A 22,223-nucleotide genomic window follows, 5' to 3' on the forward strand; every position below is an offset into this window, starting at 1 on the left:
ACTTTAAATTGTCATGATGTATGAAATGTGCTAGACAAATAAAGCTGTCCTGGTGGGGCGGCATGACTGACGGCCATTTTGTGATAAAAGTGCCAAATTTGGTATATATATAGCTTTATATATCTAGAGGACATCTGGATATCAGGACATTGCAGATTGGCGGCAAAATCCAAAATGGCCACCACTTCAAAACAGTTTTTGCGGTAACTTTTGAACCAGATGAGCTACAAATGCAAGCTTGGTGTCTATTTTATAGTTTATGACGGTTAGAGACACATTGAAATGTTTATTTTTACAATTGGATGCATCTAGATTTTGTCGCCATGCTCATCAGGATGTCAATCTACAATGTTGCGATGTCTTCTTCATATATTAAACTATAATGTACTAAATTTGGTGCTTCTATGACAAACTGAATGATCGTCTTCTGAGCTATGCTACCATACTACCCTGCCTTGCCTTCCTGTCAATTAATGTATTATTATTATTATAATGTATTAGTGGCACATTCAAGTGCAACAATGAATCATTTCTAAGACAAAGTTTACTGAACCCAGAAGTTTATTCAACTCTTTTAGACAAACAGGTTGATACAAAAAGCATGAACTGTGATAACAACAACTGATATCCATCACTAATGTGAATCACTGCTTAAAAAATGAGTCGTTTCTACACGTTAACGTAATAAACTACTGTATTATCACATAACTTATTCTTTATTGACATCTGTGATGGTGTGTTTCTGTGTGAAATTCTTAAGAGGAAGAAGAAAACTGGTTGAAACTATGATATCATTTCTGTCTGGAGATAAGCCCTACCTGAGTTCCGACAGTCTGAATCATTCATCAAACATTGCTCAATTTAAAGAGTAATACAAACAAAATCTGATGGTCGAATTACTGACGTCTTTACCAGCGTATTACACAATGACTGCTTACTGAGATTTCTACAATAAACCACTTTTTCTCACATTTTCAGCTTGGAAAATAGAAAATACTGTACACCTTGAAACTGTGTTGATTGTACAGATCTTCTGTGCTGCCGGGGGGAAGTTGTGTGTTAAGCATCCACGTTTTCACGGACACGGATGTAAACTAAGTGCAACGTGACCATTGCGTGGAGGCGTACAACTGCAAGGCAGTAATTCTTGTTTTCCTTAAGCCTGCATTTGGGCTGGCCTTTATTTGCCTGTGGTGTACACGTCTGCGGCCATTCTGTAAGAACTGGTCTTCACTGGACTACAGGCTTTATTTGAGAAAATGCGGTACTCCAATACATACAGGAACCAGAATCCCTAACATATCTGCATGCATTAAAATAAATGTAAAAGTTTTATCAGTAGTTCACTTTTCACTAAAAGGTCTATAATCAATGATAAAAAACAAACACCTAAGTGATCAATTGCACTTTCAGAAGAGATACGATTCCTTACAATATAATCCCCACATTATAGGTATATAAATTAATGTGTAATACTCTACATGAACACAAATATATCTCTAAATTCTCAGCTACTTTCATTTTAATCAGCATAAAAACAAAACTACCCTGTTCATTATCAGTACACATATAAACCTGCAAAGTGTTGTACATGACTAAGGTTTTGTTCCAAGTCAACACATTTCATATTAGCTGTGGTCAACCACTTAGTGACCACCCATCACATCAAAATACTCACATCTTTTTCAATAGTAAAAAATGCACCTTTTGCCTGAGTAGAAATCCCTCATGTTGCCGCTTGCGGCTACATTAATGTCACGTTATCCTTTTTACTGTTGCCCACCACCACATTACAGATCAATACAGAATAGGTCATCACATTACCTTATATTTGCATCTTTGCCTGAGCAAAGTTTAACACAGAAAAGAATACCTGTGATGCTCACTTAAAATAACACGTAAATTAGTGACTGCAAAGACCACACGGCTTTAACCGGTCTGAGGCACAGCGCCCAGTGACGCCTGACGAATGTCTCAAAGCAACAATATTCATCTACTCATTTTCTAAAACATTTACATGGACTACAGCTGTGTCCTGACACTTCAGCTCATTCCGAAGTCGTCGATTATCGCTGCTTTGCCAGTGATTTCGGCGTCAGGCACCTGATGCCAAAAGCCATCTTTGCGGCGCTATGATAAGCCGCCAGGCAGCATCGGTTTGTAATGTAGCCGGACGTAATCTTCTGCGGTATGGAAGAAAAGCCCCTGTCACGGTAGTATGATACCGCTGGATGGCGTGAGGTGAAACACTGCTGGTTACCACTTCATTAAAGGAGCTGGAATATCCCAATAAGGCGGGTGGGAGTAATGGTGGATGGGTCCAACAAAGTCTGGACTTTTGCGCGGGAGCCCAGTGTTTGCTGCTCGTACGAATGTAGAGTGAAACCATGATGGTTTTTTTTTTAAACCTAAGTATGTGCTTTTGTTGACGTCCTGGCTATCCTCCAGACGCAGGAGGATACCTGGCACGTGATATGTAGACGCGAAAAGCCACTGACAAAGCAGCCATATGTGACAACTCCGGATGAGAACGTGTTGGGACACTAATAAAAATAATAATACATAATTTATTTATTTATACTTTTATCTGTGCGTTCTGTTGAGACATGGTCCAAAACATGTTTAGTCTAATTTAGTTTAGCTTAGCACAAGGACTGAATGCAGGGTTATGTTGCAGAGCCAATCAAAAGTATAAGATATTCCCCGAAATGTTTAAATGTTGTATGCGATCATCTGCTGCTGGTTGTTGGAGGTTCCTAACAAGAGCTGGGAGAAGATCAGGGATGCAGCCTTTGTCAATTATGCCCAAAGCTATGGAACACACAACCTATAGATATCAGGGAAGCTAGAACGCTAATCATTTTTAAAAGAAAGCTAAAAGTGTCTCTGTTCACTTTAGACTTTAACTAGCTATGCCTTTCAAAATACAGGTACAAAACTCGTTCTTTTTACGCTTCACGCTGCTGTAATTCTTTTAAAATGTTGTATCTTACTTGATTTTATGATTTAATTATTGTATGATTTTGAAATGTATGGTTTTGCTAATATTGAGTTATGATGCCTTCTGTGTACCACTTTATATTAAACTGCTTGGTTGGCCTGTTTTATGGCCATTCTGTCTGATTTCATGTGAAGCTCTCAGTGCTCATTATACCCTTATTATAAAGCACTTTGTGCTGCATTTCTTGCATGAAAGCTGCTTTATAAATAAAGTTTATTATTATTATTGATTTAACCTAGCCAGGCTGAACACATTTTGGACGCTTCTCTCCAGATCGCACAGAGATTAAATTAGATTAGATTCTCCTCTAACTTCCAGTAACGAAGCAACCCACTGTTCCTTTAAACAGCAGGTAAAAGACAGGCCACATTACAACACATCTGACAGAGTACAGTTTGCATGTTTAGACGAATTCAGAAACTTGATAATATGCTAATACATAACACATAAACAGAACCAAAACTCCCTGCACATGACTGTTCTACATGTGCTCACTCATGCCAAGGCAGTCAGATAAAACTGGATTTACTCCCACCACCAAACAATACGTATTAAAATGTCCTCAAGTACAAGTGAAAAGATCTGACATGTAAAAATCCTATGGCTCTAACAGTCAACACTATCATCTTTAAAAAAATATTCTCATAGGATTTTACATCTTGATCTCCACAGACACACTAACTGAGGACGACTTGTTACTCCAATGTAACAAACAAGGGAAGTTTCACAGAAACCAGCTGATGGGCACCTGACGTCTCTGTGTGGGTTACAATAAACACCTGATTGCAAGTCAGGTGTTTTTACCACACACAAAACCCCAGATGCTTTACATAACAGGCCTGAACTCAAGCTAAGAGAGAAAATTAACTCCACTAATTGTGGTCTCTCCATTCAAATTCAAGAGTTCAAGCCTGAACCAACTCAGAACATTACTGTCGGGTCTCCAAAAAGCCCTGCCGGGCCGAAGTGCCAAGAGGTCATCCCATCCTAGGTTGGATACTCTGGCTACCCTGTGAAGAGAGGAAATAAAGAGAGTTAGTCATCAAAGTTCTGGATGAAAAGTGCAATGAATCTCTAGATCCATAAATATATGCAGTAGTACTCTAGAAACAGCGAGTCTCGAGTTCCTTTTAATCAAGTGCAATAGAAACTTGTTACTCTAAGGCTGCTCTCAGACCTAGAGTCGTCTCCTTTGGTCTGAATCAGGGACTCATGTTGTTCCAAAGTTGTATAATTGCCTAGAGTTGGTTCGTGTTCTCACGGCAGCATTTACAAGAGGACCAGATCAAATACCTTGTGTGAGAAAGCTGCTCTTGATTGGTCAGAATTTCCATGTGGGAAAAATCCAGGAAGTAAAGCAAACGTTGAAGAAGAGTACACTTGCAAGATAAATGTGACACTTTCTAATGTCACAATGGAGGGACAACTACGCAGGTTGATTTTAGCGCTGCTCATCGTGGACTATATTGCTGTCATTGTTCATTTTAGTCAAACCATACAGTTTGAAAACGAGGCGCGGCTCCAACTAGAAAACAATGTTTTGATGCATTGGATGTGCTGAATGTGCATATTAAGGCAGTACAGGAGGAGGTGCACATTAATAATCCTCCAGGACTGTAACATGCTCATGTTTAACCCAAACAATGTGTCATGTGACTGCAGTTGCTTCACATCCAGGTCGGAACACCTTCTCACCACACAGAGTTTATTTGTAACCAGACTGAGACCACCTCTTCAAGACGGTCTCAGTTGTGAATCACTGGTTTAAACTACAATTAACTCTCTTCAACAGTTACTGATATAAGTTTTTTTTAGCGTGATGCATTTTTAGCGATATCGTCTTGCCCCACATTCCACTCTTGAACCCAGTGTTCCTCTGGAGGAGAGACATTTCAGTCCCTGAAGGGAAGCTGCGAGATTAGCGTTGAGAAAAAAAAGGTTGAGTAGAAAGGCTCCAGCCTTTATGTCTACTCATCTTCATTATGTAAATTCCTCTGTATGACACTTCAAAGGCATACCGGCATACCTGACATTACTTTCTGACAACACACCTGACGAGGGAACAGGGAGGAACAAGGCTTTTAGGTTTGTAAATAGATTTTAGGAACACTTTGTTTACCAAGTTTAGAGTTGACGTTGACTCATTATTAGTTCACGCTCTTCACAATGGGCTGCCCCGCCAAAAAGCTCAACTACAAACATTGAACAAATGCACTTAGTGGCCTTTGGCACTGTTTTATTACTTCAAATGTCTCCTGGCTACACCTGTTAATGAGCTGTGGGCGTGCAGCTGCAACACAGAGCTGCTCGGCTGCTGGTCTGAGCGCACAGTAAGGTAGTGGCTGGTTAGTGGTTACAGGCTCTGTAGGAACTTAGTAACTTGGTCACATCTTATTCAATATCATTTCAAGTGCAGCTCTTATGTTGTAAGATGATATTTCTAGGACAACACTTGATTTCAGTGTAATAATAAGTGACCTCACACGCTTATTTTGCATGTACAACAGACCAACATGTTAGCTGTTACAGAGTGTCGTACCATGGTATGAAGGTAGCTGCCCATCTGCAGCAGACACTCCAGGGTCTCCATCAGCTGCTCTTGGCGAAGCGTGTGGAGTCTGGTGCAACTGGGGGATTTGCTGCTTTCCAGCTCACGTACTGTGGCTTTCAGAGCCACAGAGGCACACTGGAGGACACTCATTCCTGAGAACACACACATTCAAACAGTCCTTAACCCCACTGGAAAATGGTGACTGACAGAGACACACACATCAACTGAATGATCTGAACTCATTGGAGACAGAAACTGTCAGTGCAGTTCTTCAGTCTGTAAAACAGCCATCAAAATAATCTTAAAAAATACAAATATATAATATTCAAATAAACAGAGCACTGCTTTCACTGCCATGTTGTGCTTCATTTCTGTTTTGGGAAAGAGCTATATGAATACAAGTATCGTCATCGTTATTTAAGAACCCTAAAGATTTCAAAGGTTACATACGTACCAGAGTTATCAGTGGCTTCAGCGTCAACATACACACCATCCATCATCATGTGCCTCAGAACCTAAAAGAAAACATACACACTGGTTAAAGGTATAAATCACACACACATGTATGAACCATGACAGCACCACAGACCATCACTTCCTGTTATCTCCTTTAAAAACACTGCTCTGCCACCTTCGATCAGTTGAAAGAAAAGTACGCACTCTCAAGTTTACATTTCTTCCATTACCTCCACATTAGAGATTAGATCACAAGTATATCACATGTTGAATCAGTCTCAAAGAACTGTATACGCTTATGAATCAGAGCTCTGACGCAAAGAGACTTGTCTCTCAGCTTATTGACCTTTTCACAGCATTAAACTCCACGCAGTATTTAAAGGAAGCCTGGGAGAAAGACCCTGGCATCACGGTTGGTGATAAAACCTGGGAAACTTTCAAGACATTAACAGATGCTCCATAAATTGCATACAATAACTAATTCGATTTAAAGTGCCTCACAGGCTGCACTGATCCTGTGCTGATATTACACCAGACCCACACACTGCCATCTTGGGCGGGACCTGACATCTCTTAGCTTTATCGCACTTGTAACAAAAGACAATACAACATGGCATGGCTGTGGCAAAAAGGAATATTTTAACTCTTTGGAAAACTGGTTATGTGCCTTCTTTTAACCGTTTGAAACCCGGAGCGACATCACTTTTCTTGTGCTGCTTTTAGACACTTTTCAGACGTATTTAAACCTTTGAACCCTGAGCAAATCGGAGCGATTTATTCCGAAAAACATCGCAAAAAAAAGGCAATGAGCAACTTGGTAAAAAATGTCCCACAAACTGCAAATAAATAAATAAATTAATAAATTAATAAATTAATAAATAATCAAATAGATTTAGAAAATTATTTTTAAAAACTAGGGGGGAAAGAAATAAGCTAGGGAAAATGATTATTATTTATAATAATAATTATTATTATTACATTTTAAAATTATATTTATGTATGTTTTTAAGCACTCTTTTTGGGTCATTTCCTTGTTTGTTCGTTTTTAACTTTTTTCCGTTCTTTTTTCAAGTAATTTTCTTGATTTTAATTCTCCCTTTTTTAATAATTTCTTGCTTTTTTGTGGTCATTTCTTCCTTGGTTGCTCATTGCCTTCTTCCCACGTTTTAAAAGAAATCAAGCCAATTTGCTGAGGTTTCAAAGGGTTAAGAGCTCTGCAATGTTTGACGAAACACAGCATTTATGTCTTATTTATTGAGGAAGGCCTAAAGCGTTTGCATGTATGTATATATATGCTTCTTCATATCGCTCTGTACGTTTAGCATGTGTGTATGTGTTTATGTATATCTCACTGTGTAGACATCTGTTCTGTAGTTGGTGCTGAATGCTGTGCAGATCATATAAGAGCCTATAAGAGCATCGTTGTTGTTTTTCTTTTCTTATTGTTCCTCTCTGATGGGGGGGGGGAGGGTGGCTCCTTTGTTGTGCTGCTTGTTTAAAAAATGAAAATCTATGAATAAAATATTAAAAGGAAACTCTGCTCTGAATGACACACAGTCAGTTTGGTAACAGTGCACAGAGCAGCTGTTCGTGTGTGAGATGTGCAGAATTACAATGAAGCCGTCTAAATGTGAACACAGCACCAGGCAGCACAGATATGATGCCATGTTTCTGGACATAATCAGAGACGCCGCAGCTGTCGTGCTTCTGGTGCTCTTAGATGAGGACAGAGGGGACAGATTGGTGGACAACTGAGTCCAGCGTCTCCCAAAACCATCACCATCCCCACTGCTGATGACCTGAATTAGATGAACTAGAAAAGCTGTTTACAGTTTGTTGGCATCACAAACACAGATGTGTGTGTGGTTGGTGGAGGATGCACAAGATTTAATTAAGTTACACCCATTTGATTTATTGCGCTTTGGCATTGTGTGCCATTCACATACCCCATACCTGCTGCCCTCAGTTGGCTTCAGGCAGACAGCTGAGAAAGTATTCCTCCTGTGCACTTAGATCTATCCATCGGTTGAGGAATGTATGATTTAAAAAATAGCATTGGAAGAATTTTAAATTGCTCTAATTAAACTAATTTTCAGTCTATTAAAAACAACAAAAAACCCGACCCACAGGGTTCCCACACATTTTCACAGACAACATTTCAAAACCTTTCCATGGTGTTTCAACGACCCATGATAAAATTCTTCATGACCATTCACAACATATAACACAAACTGAATTACATACTACACTTTACGCCACATGTTAATTTGGGGTAAATTTGTTAAAAAGAACGCTGCATCCCTTCTGACGACCATGCTCTACTTTCAGAGCGTTAAAATGAAACTAAAGTGCACGTTGGCGCTCCACGTGACAATAAATCGCCCCAGGCTGTCCATGTCCATTGCTCCATCTCAAAAATGCACTACAATATAAAGATAATATGGGAGCACAGGTACGGAAGCTTTGGGATTCATGACCCGACATGTTTAACCACACTGTCATAATTTCCTTGTCTCCAGCTGGCTGGCACACTTGGATGGAGAGACGGATTGCCCAGAGAAATGAAGAAACGTACATGATGTAAACAAAACTATATACACTGATGCATCGATACTGGAGCTGCAATACATCACCAGCGACAGACAATAAATTCTGTTGCATCACGTGGAAGGATATCCACAAAGATAACTGAAGCTGATTTCCTTGCCTTTTTCAATTTTTTTTACAAATTCTTTCACTTTTCAAAGCCTAAAAAATGAGATTGAGGGATTCCATGACTTTTCCAGGTTTCCCATGACTGTGGGAACCCTGAGTTCCCAATGTGACGTCTGACATTTTAACCAAAATCCAAAGATATTCAGTAGAACAAGTAAATCCTCACATTTAAGAATCTGGGGCCAGTTGCAAAAAACATCTTAAGTCAAGATTTTCCTCAAAGTCCTTGTTAAGGTTTCCTCAAAATAAAATTGGTTGCACAAACACCCTTAAGTCTTCTCCTTAAGGTTTCCTTTACATGTTTACTTAAGAATTTATGGGATTCTCTTGTCTTGGTCTTAGACTGAAGGAATCCCTAGGCTCTTGCACGAAAGACCTTAGCAACCAAAGCAAGGGGAAAAACTTAAGGTACCTCTGACTCTATCTTATCTGCAACATGACCGAGTTTATGGTGATAAGTCATATTGTTTTTACACTTTAGATCTTACTGAACAAATATTCGTCACAATTTCTTCCTGTTTTTTGTGTTCTGGTATTTGGGGATCAAATTAAGTTTGTACTTCTGCCATTTTTCCACTATCTAACTATAAGCCAACTCTGTGAGATGATAACAGGCGTCACAAGCCTGAGTCCAAGCAAACAAACAATCTCCATGGAAACTTTTACCGCAGTAAAGGAGTTAATGTTTTTCCCTTAACTCAGGAAACCTTTTAAGGGCTTCTGTGCAACTGTGTATGTCCCTCACTTAAGGAGAAATTAAGCCTTAAGTGTCAGACTTAAGGAGAAAACTTAAGGTGTTTTGTGCAACCGGTCCCTGAAACCAACATGTTTGTCACTTTTGCTTATCAAAATAGCTGCAGGGAAAATCAATTAAAAGCTGCTGCCTGAAATCAGTACATTAATTACAGTGTTAATGTTGTTGACAAAAACTCTGACGAAAATGTTTCATCAACGACCCTTTTCCATGAGCTAAATATAGATCTTGATAATAAGACGAAATCTATGTTTCATTTTAGTTGACAAGACGAGACGTGACAAAAAAGTTAGTGGTGGTCATGCGGCATATCTTCAAATGCCACATGAGCGACAGGCTGGTAAACTCCAGTAAATAGTCTGTACTATTGGATGTTTCGCTAGCCAGCAAAATACTCATACCGGAGCAGCGTCAGCCATTGGTGCGAGTTGTGAGCTGTAATTCAGCAACTAATTACCAGCCGTGTGTGTCTGACTGTGGACAATGGAGCTGCTGAATGGATTTGTGGAGTTTGTTAGTTATGGCGGCGGTTGTTAGCTCAACACGTTAGCCGCTCAATGACAGCAGAGGAAGCATCCGTGGCTAAAACTATGAAGGATAACAATGACTAAAATGTGACTAAAACTAAAAAGCATTTTGGTCTCAAGACTTAGACTAAATCTAAAATAGCTGTCAAAATGAACACTGATTGATTGATTGATTGATTGATTGTATAACTGTTGCAGCACTAGTCTGAAATTAGGCACAAAACACAGCAGGTTCTTGCACACACGGCCCGAGAACATGTGTGGCAGACGGTGTGACATGACAATTAACGTGCACTGCTTGATCCTTCTCCCCGAACTGGGCTTCCACTCTGCTGTGAAACGTGGCGCGACACCAAAATATAGTGTTCAGTGTACCTGCAACAAACAGGTTTTGACCTTTGAAATGTTTTCCTACTGTCAGAGAGAAGACATCCGTCTCGTCAAAAAACACCTGCTGTTTGCATTTGAGCTCTGCTACAAAAATGAACACAGCTGGGAGAAAATATTTGCGTGAAGCGTAATTACATGTTACCCAAGTAGCTATTAGATTCAACCTATAACAGCCTATAACTTCTGTGTTTCTGCCCCTCAGTGTGATCTCTATACACACGAGCACCACAGTCCCTTTAGGATTAAAAGGGTACACTATGTGAAGTACTGAACCTGTTTGTTCCCTACAGCGCACACGGCGTGACTCATCCATCACACAGCTGAAACCGTGTAACGTGTTCACTCCACACATGACAATAACTGACGCGCTGCACACGGTTGGTGTGTCTTACAAAACCGGCTGTGTTGGTTTTTGTCACGGCTCTTCATCCAAGCTGTTCAATGACTTTATTTACTTACTCCAACTGAAATGAGACCTTCCTGGCGTGAAAAGCAAAAAACATGTACCTGAATAACTTGTTTGGATCAAAGGAAATCATATCTGTAGCAGCCAATAACTTGTGACAAATGGGGTCATGTTAAAAGTAAACCTGATCTGATCTGTGAATATGTTTGTGAAGCAGGAAGACATCTCTGTCATGAGGAAAGAAAGGATCAGTAGACACATTGTCCGACATGCAGTCATTCTCTTGGCTGATAAGTCAGCGTAAGTGTAATTTGCAAATCGGACCCAACGATGAGGCGCATTGTTTGCTCATGTGTTTTGCTCAAATCCCGTCCCAGAGAGAACCCATCCCAAACCCATTTTCCCAATCCAAGACTCTCACCTCCAGGACTCTGATGTAGCCCTTCTCAGCACTGAGGTGGAGGCAGGTCTTCCCTGAGTTGTTCGTCTCATTGACGTTGGCCCCCAAACGGATCAGATCTGCTACCATCAGGTGGTGGTTGTGCTTTGCTGCATGGAGGAGTGCAGTCTGTGAACAGAGGGCCATGACATTAAACCAGGGATAATCCAGTGGTGACACAACATGCAAACTCTGCCACAATTAATCTGTTCGTTTTTTTAATTTCTGTTGTTGAATGCAGCTGTTACATGAGACTTCTGGATCACTGCTTCCTAAATATCATCTACTTTAAATACACCTGCCATAATCGATGAGTGTGCATACAGCAATTATACATTGTGCAAACAGGCTATCGAATGGCAGTTAAAGGCCCAAACACACCAAACCCACATGACGACTCAATTCAGGTCGACTGGGTCGCGGCCAAAAAGTTTTGCTTGATTACACTCCAGCCAACTGCCAACTAGCACACATGTTCTGTGCATGCGTGAGAGGAAATAACTATCCACCTGCAAGCGGTGGTAGTGTGTATTCATCACTCAAAAAACTGGGAGACAAGACGCTAGTCAGGCAGTTAGCATTAGCATTAGCACATGAACCTGATGTTGTAAGAACAAATTAGGGCTGCCCCTAGTTGGAGATTCAAGTCATCAGTCAGAGACCCCTGGGTCAACTGAGAAGGCTTCTAGTCGACTTCAACAAGCAGTCATTTCTTTTAGTTTTCTTTTTGCTAGTCAGTATACTGTGCAGTGTACTTCGGGGACATTTTGGTCTCCTGATTTTGCTGCTCACTGAGCACTGTTGACTTTCACGCTTTTCTTTGGCACAGACAGCTGCAGACGTGATGCGGTGGCACAGAACAAGGGAAATGGGGCGATGTTAACTTTCACGCCGGCCAACAAAAACATGCCATCCCTGATGCACTCTATGTGATCCAGCCAATGTGATCAAACCATCCACAGTCAATTTGCGCTGCAGAGAGTGGAAGGTGCACGTAGTTTGTCTTTATATAATGGTTTTATTTGCATACTAATTAATCTTAAATATGCATTTTACAGAAGGAATCAGTGTTAAAATTACTAAATTTCCAGTATGTACAAATATGGTTTATAAAACCACATGAGGTTATCGTATTCTATAACCTTTTCTACATGGAAGCAAATTACAAAAATCTCTTTCTTTGCCACGTTCTTGTGTATATAATGTACACACCAGCTCCTGAGATGTGGTGGCAACAATGAAATAATAGATTTCTATTCAAAAGCTTTGTACTGTACCATTCCATCAGAGTCTTTCAGGTCCAGGCTGTTGAGTGCGGCCATCCTTTTGGCGATGGCGTAGCCCAGTGCCCTCTTTCCGACACACGCCACTTTATGGAGAGCTCTGGAGGGAAAAGAAAAATCAGACATATTTAGACAAAGAAATGACTTCACAGTGAAGGTGTTCACTCACACGAAGAGGAAAACAGGTTTGACCCTGGGTAATAAGCCATGTGGTTATTGGAGGCATTTCATAAAGTAAGCTGAGAAAGTAGGACATAAGCCTGCCGGCACGATTGAGCTCAACAAACAGAATCACAATAGGTGTTGTTTCACAGCGGACATGTTGACTTGCCATAAAGAAAAGCACAGGCGTTACTAATATCAGTCCCTCCGCCTCGCTCCCCGCCATGTTGGACTGCTTCCCCATAAGAGCAGGCATCAGCTCGGGGGGACAAAGCTTCAATTAGCTGCTGTAATGGTTCGAATTCGGTAAGCGCAAACTCCCCCGTGTCAGGTGTCACAGCAGGCTGGTGGCCAGTGTGCAGCACAGGGTCTAACCCGTGTAACTGCAGCAACAGAAAGTCTGTTGATGTGACAGTGAGTTGGGAATGTCCGTTCCCCAGGAGCTGGGGTTTGTGTTGGCTGCAGCCGCTGATTGGGGGTCCATCTCTGGAGCTGCAGCACGCTCTTCTGCTAGCGAGGTGGTCTGTAGCGGCGGGGAGTGAGGTGGAGGACACACTGTGATTTGAAGCTCTAGCTAACGTTAGCTACATAAACGTGAACTTGAAGCAAATGACATCACTAGAGGACGTTTATCACATTTCACAAATGGCTTCATACATGTACAACATTTTACACATATGCAAAAGAACTCTTCAAAACCTGTCAATAGAGTTCCCCTCCAATTGGTCAATGTACTGCATAATTTCCACACACATTCAACGACATTCATGCACTAAACTTACGTCTTGCCGTGGTCATCAGGGGCCAGCAGTACAGTGTCACAGATGTCACTGAGCTGGCTCTCCTCTTTCTGAAGCTGTGCCCAGAAGAAAGCAGAGTTGTTCAGGTTCCAGGCGTGGTTCTGGGGATCAAACCACTCCTCCTCCCCTCCACCAACTCTTCCACTGTTTCTGAAGCTTGACGGCTGGAAGCTGGCGTGCATGAAGCCAGGAGGGGACAGGGCCTGCTGGTACTCTGCTGTGCCTGGTGAGTAGGTCATGTAGGACTGCGGGCTGGGGATCATTTCATCGGACTCGTCACTGTTGTACCCTGAACCTTGATGAGAAAATATGGGACTTGAGCGAGGGAGTAGCTGCTGCTAAAATATTAATCGAGGTGAGATCTTAAAGAGTAACTATATTAATGTGGATCTGGTCACTATGAATTACCAGATGGTGACCAACCAGGAGACACTGGAGGGTTGTAGGAAGACAAACACTGGGGAGGGGAGCGGCACGTGCTGCTGCTCCGAAGATCCTCCTCCAACACCTCAACGATGATTGCCAGCTCCTCCAGGCTTTTTATCGCGTGCTTTTTCTGAAAGCCAAAGCAAGCTGATGTATGCAGAGTTCATATAGCAAAGTGACATGATTTACAGTTTACCAGAAGCCTTTTTTTTACGTAGAGCTTGAGGAAACTAGAATTTCTCAACACTCACCTTGGTATTTCGGCGTCCTGTGCGAGTTTTGACTCGTGTTTTCCCTCCTGAGGAAGAAAATGTCAAGTTTAAGGTCTGAGAGTGCTATACAGTAAGTTTCTCCTCGAAGCAGAGAGAGAGTTTAATTGGCATTTTGCATGCTGGTGTCTTGCAGGTTTTTGTTCCCTCCTGTTGATTCATGAGCCACTGCTGTTCAAAAGTTTGGAATCAGCTGTTATATTGATGTTTTTCTTCTTCTGAGCAGTTTCATGCAGGAGGCATTTCCTTTCTACCACACTACACCTGCCAATCGTACCACTGCACAGAAGGAAGCGTGCATCTACTGCTCGCTCACCTGGCACCACTGAGCTAGCTGAGTAGATGCACGCTTCCTTCTGCATGGTGATACAGTTGGCGGGTGTAGTTCAGAGAAACAAAATAGTTCCTACATAAAACTGCCCACTACAAGGCCTGTGGATTATCTTGAGCAACCTGGTTGTGAAAGTATTTTTTTGGCGCTTTGAGCACCACAAGCTGAGTGCAGTCTAGTTCCATTATATTGGAGAGAAGGCAGACATCTCTACGGCCGATATCGCCAACACTCTGCAACTCACACCGAAACAATCTAGATTAATAAAATGCACCACAAGTGAAAGGGACAATATGTATTTTTGATTTGTCCCTTTAAACTGTTATTTGTTAGTCTATAGGGGTTTCAGCTGATCCAATCCACTAGTGCTAACCTTAGACTGTGTTTGAAGAATAGCTATGCTAAAGCAACATGTTGCAGGTTAATTCCAGTTTGTTATAGTCATTATTGCGCACTTAACAGTGAAACAGGAACCTTTTCTGCGCACAAGTTTTTGATGTGAAGTCTCCAGGTTCTTTAGCCCAATGAGTGCTGATTTCTTCTGTTCCTGTGGAGCTGCTGCTCAGAGGGATCTTTGTCTCTTTCTGCCCTTTCACTTGTCAGTCTTGTTGAACCATTGTAAAGCGTTTTGTTCTCAGTGTACAAAACAAACCCTTCATACAAAATAACATCTATTTTTAAAGAGGAATTTCTAAAACCTAAAAGCATCAAAGACCAATCAAAAGTACAGAGCAGTCCTCTCAACTGTCTGACTGCAGCGAACCAAACTTTTGAAAACCAGCGTAGCTCAACAACTATTAAAGGAGGAGCAAATATCTACATGACACCACACCTAAATTAACAGTTGAAGTACATGTGGTATGGACCGGACGCTTCACCTAGGTGGGGCAGGGTGGAGCGGGTTTTTCTACCTGCTGCAGAGTCTATCTGTAGCATGTGGTTACTGCCGCTTTGAGTTTTGTACAGTGATACTGCGGTTGTTTATGCAGGGTTTGGAAATGTAGGTTATATCAGCTGGCACTGAATTAATTAACTGGATCGTTATAACAACAGGGTGGATTCATTTAATTGATTTACTTTAATGTGCAATGTGAAACACCCCCAGTATTGCCCCACTGCATGGTATTACCTCTAGTACAATGAGGTATTCATTTTCAAAAAACTTTGTACTCGTTTTTCACCCGTGTGCAGAGAAAAAATAAACCAGCTGTGTAAAACTAGAAAAGAGCCGTGTAGCTGCTTCAGTTGATTATAATGGATGCGCTCTGCAGACGTGTCACACCACGTCCGTGTCCCATGTATTTCAGCTGTAATTCTCATACATGAAGGTTTTACTGACCTTTGTCTGTTTTGCCGTAAATTTCCTGTGTTCACACATTTGTGTGATGAGCAAAGAAAAAACAGTTGCATTAGTGTGAATTGTCTTTTAAATGCCTCAGAATTTTCAGTCACCAATATTTAAGTTCCCTGCTAAGAGTTAAGGATGAAAGTCGTAGATTTGAGTCATCAGTCAGAGACCCCTCAGTTGACTTTCACGCTACTCGGTGGCGCAGGGAGCTGCTGATGTGATCCAGCGGCACAGAGGAGGAGAGACTTTCCATCGTTAGACTCCGAGATAACATTATTGTCTCTCTTCTGCTCAGATGTCGTGACTTTACAGCTCACACGACACAGTCTGTGGCTTGGTCAGCAAAAAATGTTGCTGCACATTTCCGATACGTCGTGAGCGCAGTTAACTTGTTTGCTATATTACAGGAATGCTGCTGTTACATTGAATGTCCTGCTGAGCCCTGATCAAACTTTATATGGGGAAAAAAAAGTCAAATATTCGTGTTAAACAGCCGAATCTGATTCGACTGCCATCATTCTGAGTTTGATATAGCCCTATTAAGAGTGTAGATGTAATGTCTTGGAGACAAAAGGAAACTGCTTGATGTCTGATATCAGTACTTTGAGTTGTTACACCTACAGCACATTTGGTAGGTAAAAACAACGCATTTAAAACTCTGGCTACACCAAATAAATTCACTAAAAAGTAGGGCTTTACCCAACTCAAAATTATGTCAGTCGAATTATGCTCAGCAGTTTAATATGAATATTCAACGATTCTTTTTTTTCATATAAAGTTTAAAGTTTGAACAGGGCTCAGCGGGACATTCAGTGTGACAATGGCATTTACATTATACAGTAAACAAGCTAATGGCACTAACGATGGATCAGAAATGTGCAACTACATTTTTTGCCAACACTAGACATCAAACAAAAGCCAGAGACTGTGTCGTATAAGTATCAGTGAGCTGTGAATTCACCGCTCCTAAGTAGAAGAGAGACGATAATGTTATCTCGGAGCCTCTGTACCAAGGAGTAGCTGAAAGTCAAGAGTGCTCACTGAGCAGCAAAATCTGAGGACGCAAAAAAAACGCCTCAAAAGTACAACAGACATGCAGCAAACAACCAGGAAACCAACTGTAAAAATACGACACAGAAAGTAAACTTATCCATCAGGGTTTGGGTAAAAAATAAATCAATCAATAATGTTATTTTGGTCTTAGTGATTCTCATGTTTAAAATGATTATTTCGTCACTAAGCAAAGTCCACATGGACAAACAAACACAAACAAACACTAAGGTACCTGAACATCCTGAGGTTCAAAGCCCTGGGCTGTGCGGATTTTTCTCAGCATGTCCCTCACCGGCATTTTGACACGGACTCCGAGGTAGACCTTATCGCTATCGTAACTGGAACGTCTTCCACCTGGTGATGAAACAGTGGATGATGAACCTTTATGGCAGGATGAAACTACACAACACAGAATCAGCTGCCCTTTCATCTAATACACAGCTTTCGATGGAGACAAACTGTTGTTCGCGATGCCACATGCCTGTGAGTGATACCCAGACTAGTATTTATATGACGGCAGCCATTATCTTACTGTCAGACGCTACATATCTTGAAACGAAAATAGATTAATATGAATTAAAGAACCTCAAACAGATTTTAAAAAGCTCCGTCAGTATGTAATGAAATGGCAAACACTTTCTAAGTACTGCAGAAGCACACCTTTATCCTCTTCCTGTATCTGTACTGTCTGTTGCCAAGAATAGTGACCTGATCGTAGCAACATAATCTGATCCTGACAACTCATTTGTCAGTATCTGCTCAAGCCAACAGCTGTGGCAGGAAATAACTAAGTAGGCCTGTATCATGTTAAGTAGGTGAGACCTGGAATGGTTATAACACTTTCAATTTCTCCGACTAGCTAGCTAGCTTAAAATGTTTATCAAGCGGTCAGCTGGGGATGGTAACATGAGACAGTTCAGAGAGACAGTTGGCATGGCAAACATGTTTTAGTCCATATGTTCTCAGGTGTTTTCGATCACTCACACTCACACACACACACACACACACACACACACAGACACTTAAGTTCCTCACTAGAAAACAACGTCGTATCTAAACTCTTACATACCTCAACATAGGCTGTTTGACATTTTAACACAAGTTCCTGCTCATAGTGATGACGATTAATCTGTTCCAATCTCACGGTTTAATTTAATGTTATATTCTTAATGAATTGTCATGAAACAACGGCTTTAATAAAAGGCTAGATTATTTTTTCAGCACTGTAATTTGTACTTTCATTACAGAGGGCAATTCAAAACCCTGCTGTGACAACCAGCCCCATATGTGTCAGAGTGTCTTTGATGGTTAATCACTTCTTGTCACAGTAGGTTGTAAAAATGAAAGGGACACCCATTTCAAGTCAAGACCTTAAGTTTTCATTTACTGTAGGAATGACAACTGAAAGATGTTTTTGAGATAAGGCAATTCACACAAGAGTAAAAAGTAGCCATGTTTCCATCAGCCTGTTTAGATGCGCATCCAGAAGTATCGCATCGGAAAATTATGATGGAAACGCCAAAATTCGGATTAAAATCCCCTGATTCGCACAAACTAAAATACGCTCGCTTTAGCCGGGTTTTGGTTGATTCGAAAAAATGTTGATTCACAAAACGGGGGATGGAAACATGTTCGAATTAAGTCTGACGTAGCGCACCTCACTCCATGGTGATATCCACACTCCGGGTCGGGAAGGCGGTAATGCATTTACAAGCTGGTTGCCAACCGCCAGAAAACGTAGAAGAAGAAGAAGAATGCGAGACTTGTTTTGTTTCCGGTTCTGCGGAAAACTCACGCGACTTCGTAGTTTTCTCCAAAGTCCGTACATTTAATGGAAACATACAGGATTTGTGTTTCTTTTGATGCGCATTTCCCAATGATTCGAATCACTTTTGGATGGAAACAGAGTGTGACAACTAGCCCCGGTCTCCCCTAATTTATTCCTTTTTCACCCTAATGGTGATGGTGTTCAACTCAAGCTGAAGATTCTCATTCAGTTCTGCTATCATTGATGATTTTGTTATTTAAAGTGTTTTAGGGAGTTGTTGGTTCAAAGTTTGGGGCCATTTTGGAGGCTTTTGTGGTACCAGAGAAGTTTCTATGATTTAGTCTTTATTACTCGCATTAAATGAGAGTAATGTAACATTAATGTGACCGTATTAGAAGCTATTATAAATATGTAGAATTTTAACTTGGATATCTTTGTTTAAACGCCTGCCATGTTAACAGGTGTAAGAAAATAGCTGTATGCAGCCCTGTTTAGTACAAAACTAAAGTGACATTTGTTATAAGACCAGAAGTCGTCGTTTATAAGAAGAACAACACCTTAGAAGTAATAAACCCGCAGACACCGCCTCTAAATCGGTAAATTGTTGCCTGAACAAGCTGCCCTACCTTTCTTACTACCGCCCACATTCTGCGCCTTCAACCCGGGAACAGGTGTGTGTGGCTCGGCCAGGTCCGCCGCGGTGTCCCCTGGCAGCGGAGAGAGCTCAGCTCCTATGTCCTCCTTCGGCTCCTTGCGTTTGCACCGTCCTCCCATGTTGCACAACTACTAAACAAGATAATGTTAAAGTTAAAAAACAAAAACGGGAGCTCAGCTTCTTAATGTTAATAATTTAAAATCAAATACTGACCCAGTTCCCGGGGCTGGGTGTAGCTTCACCGCTCACCTTCAGGACTCAGCTCGCTCAGAGTCACAACACCTGTCTGATCAGGTGAGTGTTGGCTCACTGCATCATATGTGCTTCCACCACAGGTGAGGATGACTACGCCTACTTTTTTTTTTCCCAATAAACCTTTATTTGTTCAACATCAGCATCATGTACACAAATATCATGTTTTGAAACATCAGTAGTAATAAGAAAATAAAGAAACAAGCAGATATACAACGCCAGGGGTTACAAACAAAACACAAATATGAAATAAAAATGGTGCACAGAATATATATTAAAATTATAACAGTACATTAAATTTGGAGCACAGCTTCAACGTTTTCACAGCTTTTCTATTGCAAGAGGTGGATAGTGTTTTAATGTAGGACTCTGCCTCCTTTTTAAAGGTACAAAAGGAAGGTTTTATTTTCAACACCTTACATTTATGAATATAAAACTTGGCCAGGAATATGATGAGATTACATAGAAGAAATACATCATCTGATTCTCTCCTATAATTTGTAAAGCCAAATAATACATCATTCAAACAAAGTACAAAGGCATCATAGATATAGTCCAATATAAAATGACAGATGCCTTGCCACAAAGCCCGAGTGTGTTCACAAGTCCAGAATAAATGGAAGACAGTCTCTGGGTGCATGTTACAGAAAGTGCAAGACACATCAATGTCCTTCTTAAATCTTACTAGAAATGCCTTGACAGGATAATAGCGATGAATGATCTTAAAAGAAATTTCTTTAACTTTGTTAACCAGTAGATATCTATTAGGAAGAGACCATATCTTTTCCCAGCATAAGTCCTGAACATGCTTATTCCAGGTTGCAATTACATATGGGACAGAGATACAATCAGTTTGGAATAAAGTGCGGATGTTTTTGTTATTTTTACAGGACGCTGGTTGAAAACATATTTTCCCTATAGGTGTGTCAACTGGATCAAGCAAAGGTGTCGTAATAGAAGGAGGAGAGATATAACCCTTATAGAGCATAACAACACCAGATGGAATGGCATCAAAAACCACAGCAAAATCTTTAGGGGTCACAGGGATCTTATAATGACAAAGAAATTCTTGGTAACCAAAGAGTTTTGCCTCCTTATTGAAAAGTTGATTCATCTGCACAATACCATTCCTGAACCAACTGTGAAAAAATAAAGATTTCTTTTTGTAACAAACATCCTTATTGTTCCATATAAAATATCTATTAGGAGAAAAATTATGCTTATAAATAAGGGACCAGGCCAACAGCATCTGCCTATGGAAATTTGAGAGAGAGACAGGTATCCGATCAACATTATAATTACACAGTAGAAGAAACTTCAGACCACCCAAATTAGAAAACATATGACGTTGGGGCGTCGGTAGCTTAGTGGATAGTGCCGGCGCCCCATGTACAGAGGCGATGCCTCCTGCAGCGGTCGCGAGCTCGACTCCGGGGTTGAGGGAGAACAAGCTCTGATTGAAGGGAGAGATAACGAGACCCACTTAGGAGACAGGAAGAGTAACCGTTTTCTTAACATTGGATAAGCCTACGGTGGGGTATCTCCTTTATCCAATATCTCTGCTTTAGATAAGATAAGAAAAGATAGGGGAGAGCGGGGCACAACCTAACACATTCTAGTTTGGCTAAATGTTCTTAAAACTGTTTGAAATTATTATTATTTATTATTTTACCAACATGCACATCTCTGCTACAAATGAACAGTTGTTCATAATGCCTGGTTCATGCTACATAACGTTTTTGCCAGTACTGACAGTCACTATGTCAGATTAGATGATTGTGGGGTCATAAAATCGTGCCTGACTTGGCCGACACACATGACAGACTACACGATGGTCCACACCAATCGTCCCATGTTGTCTATCACGACGTGCGATTTGATCGTAGCCTCCGCTCACGTCCACAGTTTTAAATGCTGAGCTTTGTGTGGAAATGGAGCTCTAGCGAAAGTTCAGTCAGAAAGACAATACTTTTCATGCTCAGGCTGTAAGTTTATTTCTCACTCTGTCATTCACTCCTTCAGACCAAATCCAATTCAAAAGATTGCAATTCCAATTTGTTTTCAAAATAAACATGCCAAAATCACAGCTTTCCATTTGAATAGTTACTGATTCTTTGCTTGATGTATTTAGGGAGTGAATTCCAGTCATACATGGCTCTGTACATTACTGTTTGTCTGACTGCATTTTGTTCCTGCTCTGGGCAGTGTAAAGTTACCTCCAGCAGCATGTCTCATAGTGTAGTTATGTTTATCTGTACTGAATGACAGGTTCTGATACAATACTGTGTATCAGAAGTTTGTGCATTTTAACAACATTTGTTTGAACATTACAACAAAGATATCATTTGTAATTTCTTTATCATGTCCAGTCACTACCGGTGTTCCTCAAGGTTCTGTCTTGGGTCCTCCTCTGTTTATCATCTACCTTCTTCCTCTCTGCTACATCTTCCGTAAATTTAACATCCACTTCCAGTGCTATGCTGATGACACCCAGCTTTATCTGTCCACCAAACCTAACTTCAACCTCCCACCCACCTCATCCTCTGACTGCCTTCAAGCAATCAAAGTCTGGTTCTCCTGCAACTTCCTCAAATTAAATAGTGATAAAACTGAGTTACTTCATGAGGACCTTTTCTG

At 40.9% G+C, this 22,223-nt stretch overlaps 1 protein-coding gene across 3 annotated transcripts; it reads right to left on the bottom strand.

The window, feature by feature from the left end:
- Nucleotides 1-550: 550 nt before the first annotated feature.
- Nucleotides 551-19,626, bottom strand: zgc:113279 (uncharacterized protein LOC553749 homolog). Of its 3 annotated transcripts, none has more exons than XM_050074051.1 (12): nucleotides 19,548-19,626; nucleotides 19,306-19,462; nucleotides 17,144-17,265; nucleotides 15,850-15,874; nucleotides 14,162-14,208; nucleotides 13,893-14,040; nucleotides 13,467-13,779; nucleotides 12,517-12,622; nucleotides 11,222-11,368; nucleotides 6,007-6,067; nucleotides 5,541-5,704; nucleotides 551-4,011 (listed from the first exon to the last, which is right to left on the bottom strand). In XM_050074051.1, the coding sequence occupies exons 2-12, from the start codon at nucleotides 19,451-19,453 to the stop codon at nucleotides 3,979-3,981; spliced, it is 1,314 nt and encodes a 437-aa protein (XP_049930008.1). In that variant the 5' UTR covers nucleotides 19,454-19,462; nucleotides 19,548-19,626; the 3' UTR covers nucleotides 551-3,978. The 3 variants fall into 3 exon arrangements, with proteins under 3 accessions (XP_049930008.1, XP_049930017.1, XP_049929999.1); XM_050074060.1 differs by having other exon boundaries at nucleotides 13,908-14,040; nucleotides 19,306-19,465; XM_050074042.1 differs by having other exon boundaries at nucleotides 19,306-19,465.
- Between the last annotated feature and the right edge of the window lie 2,597 nt (nucleotides 19,627-22,223).

This window comes from Epinephelus moara, chromosome 2 (assembly GCF_006386435.1).
Source record: "Epinephelus moara isolate mb chromosome 2, YSFRI_EMoa_1.0, whole genome shotgun sequence".
Taxonomy (NCBI): domain Eukaryota; kingdom Metazoa; phylum Chordata; class Actinopteri; order Perciformes; family Serranidae; genus Epinephelus; species Epinephelus moara.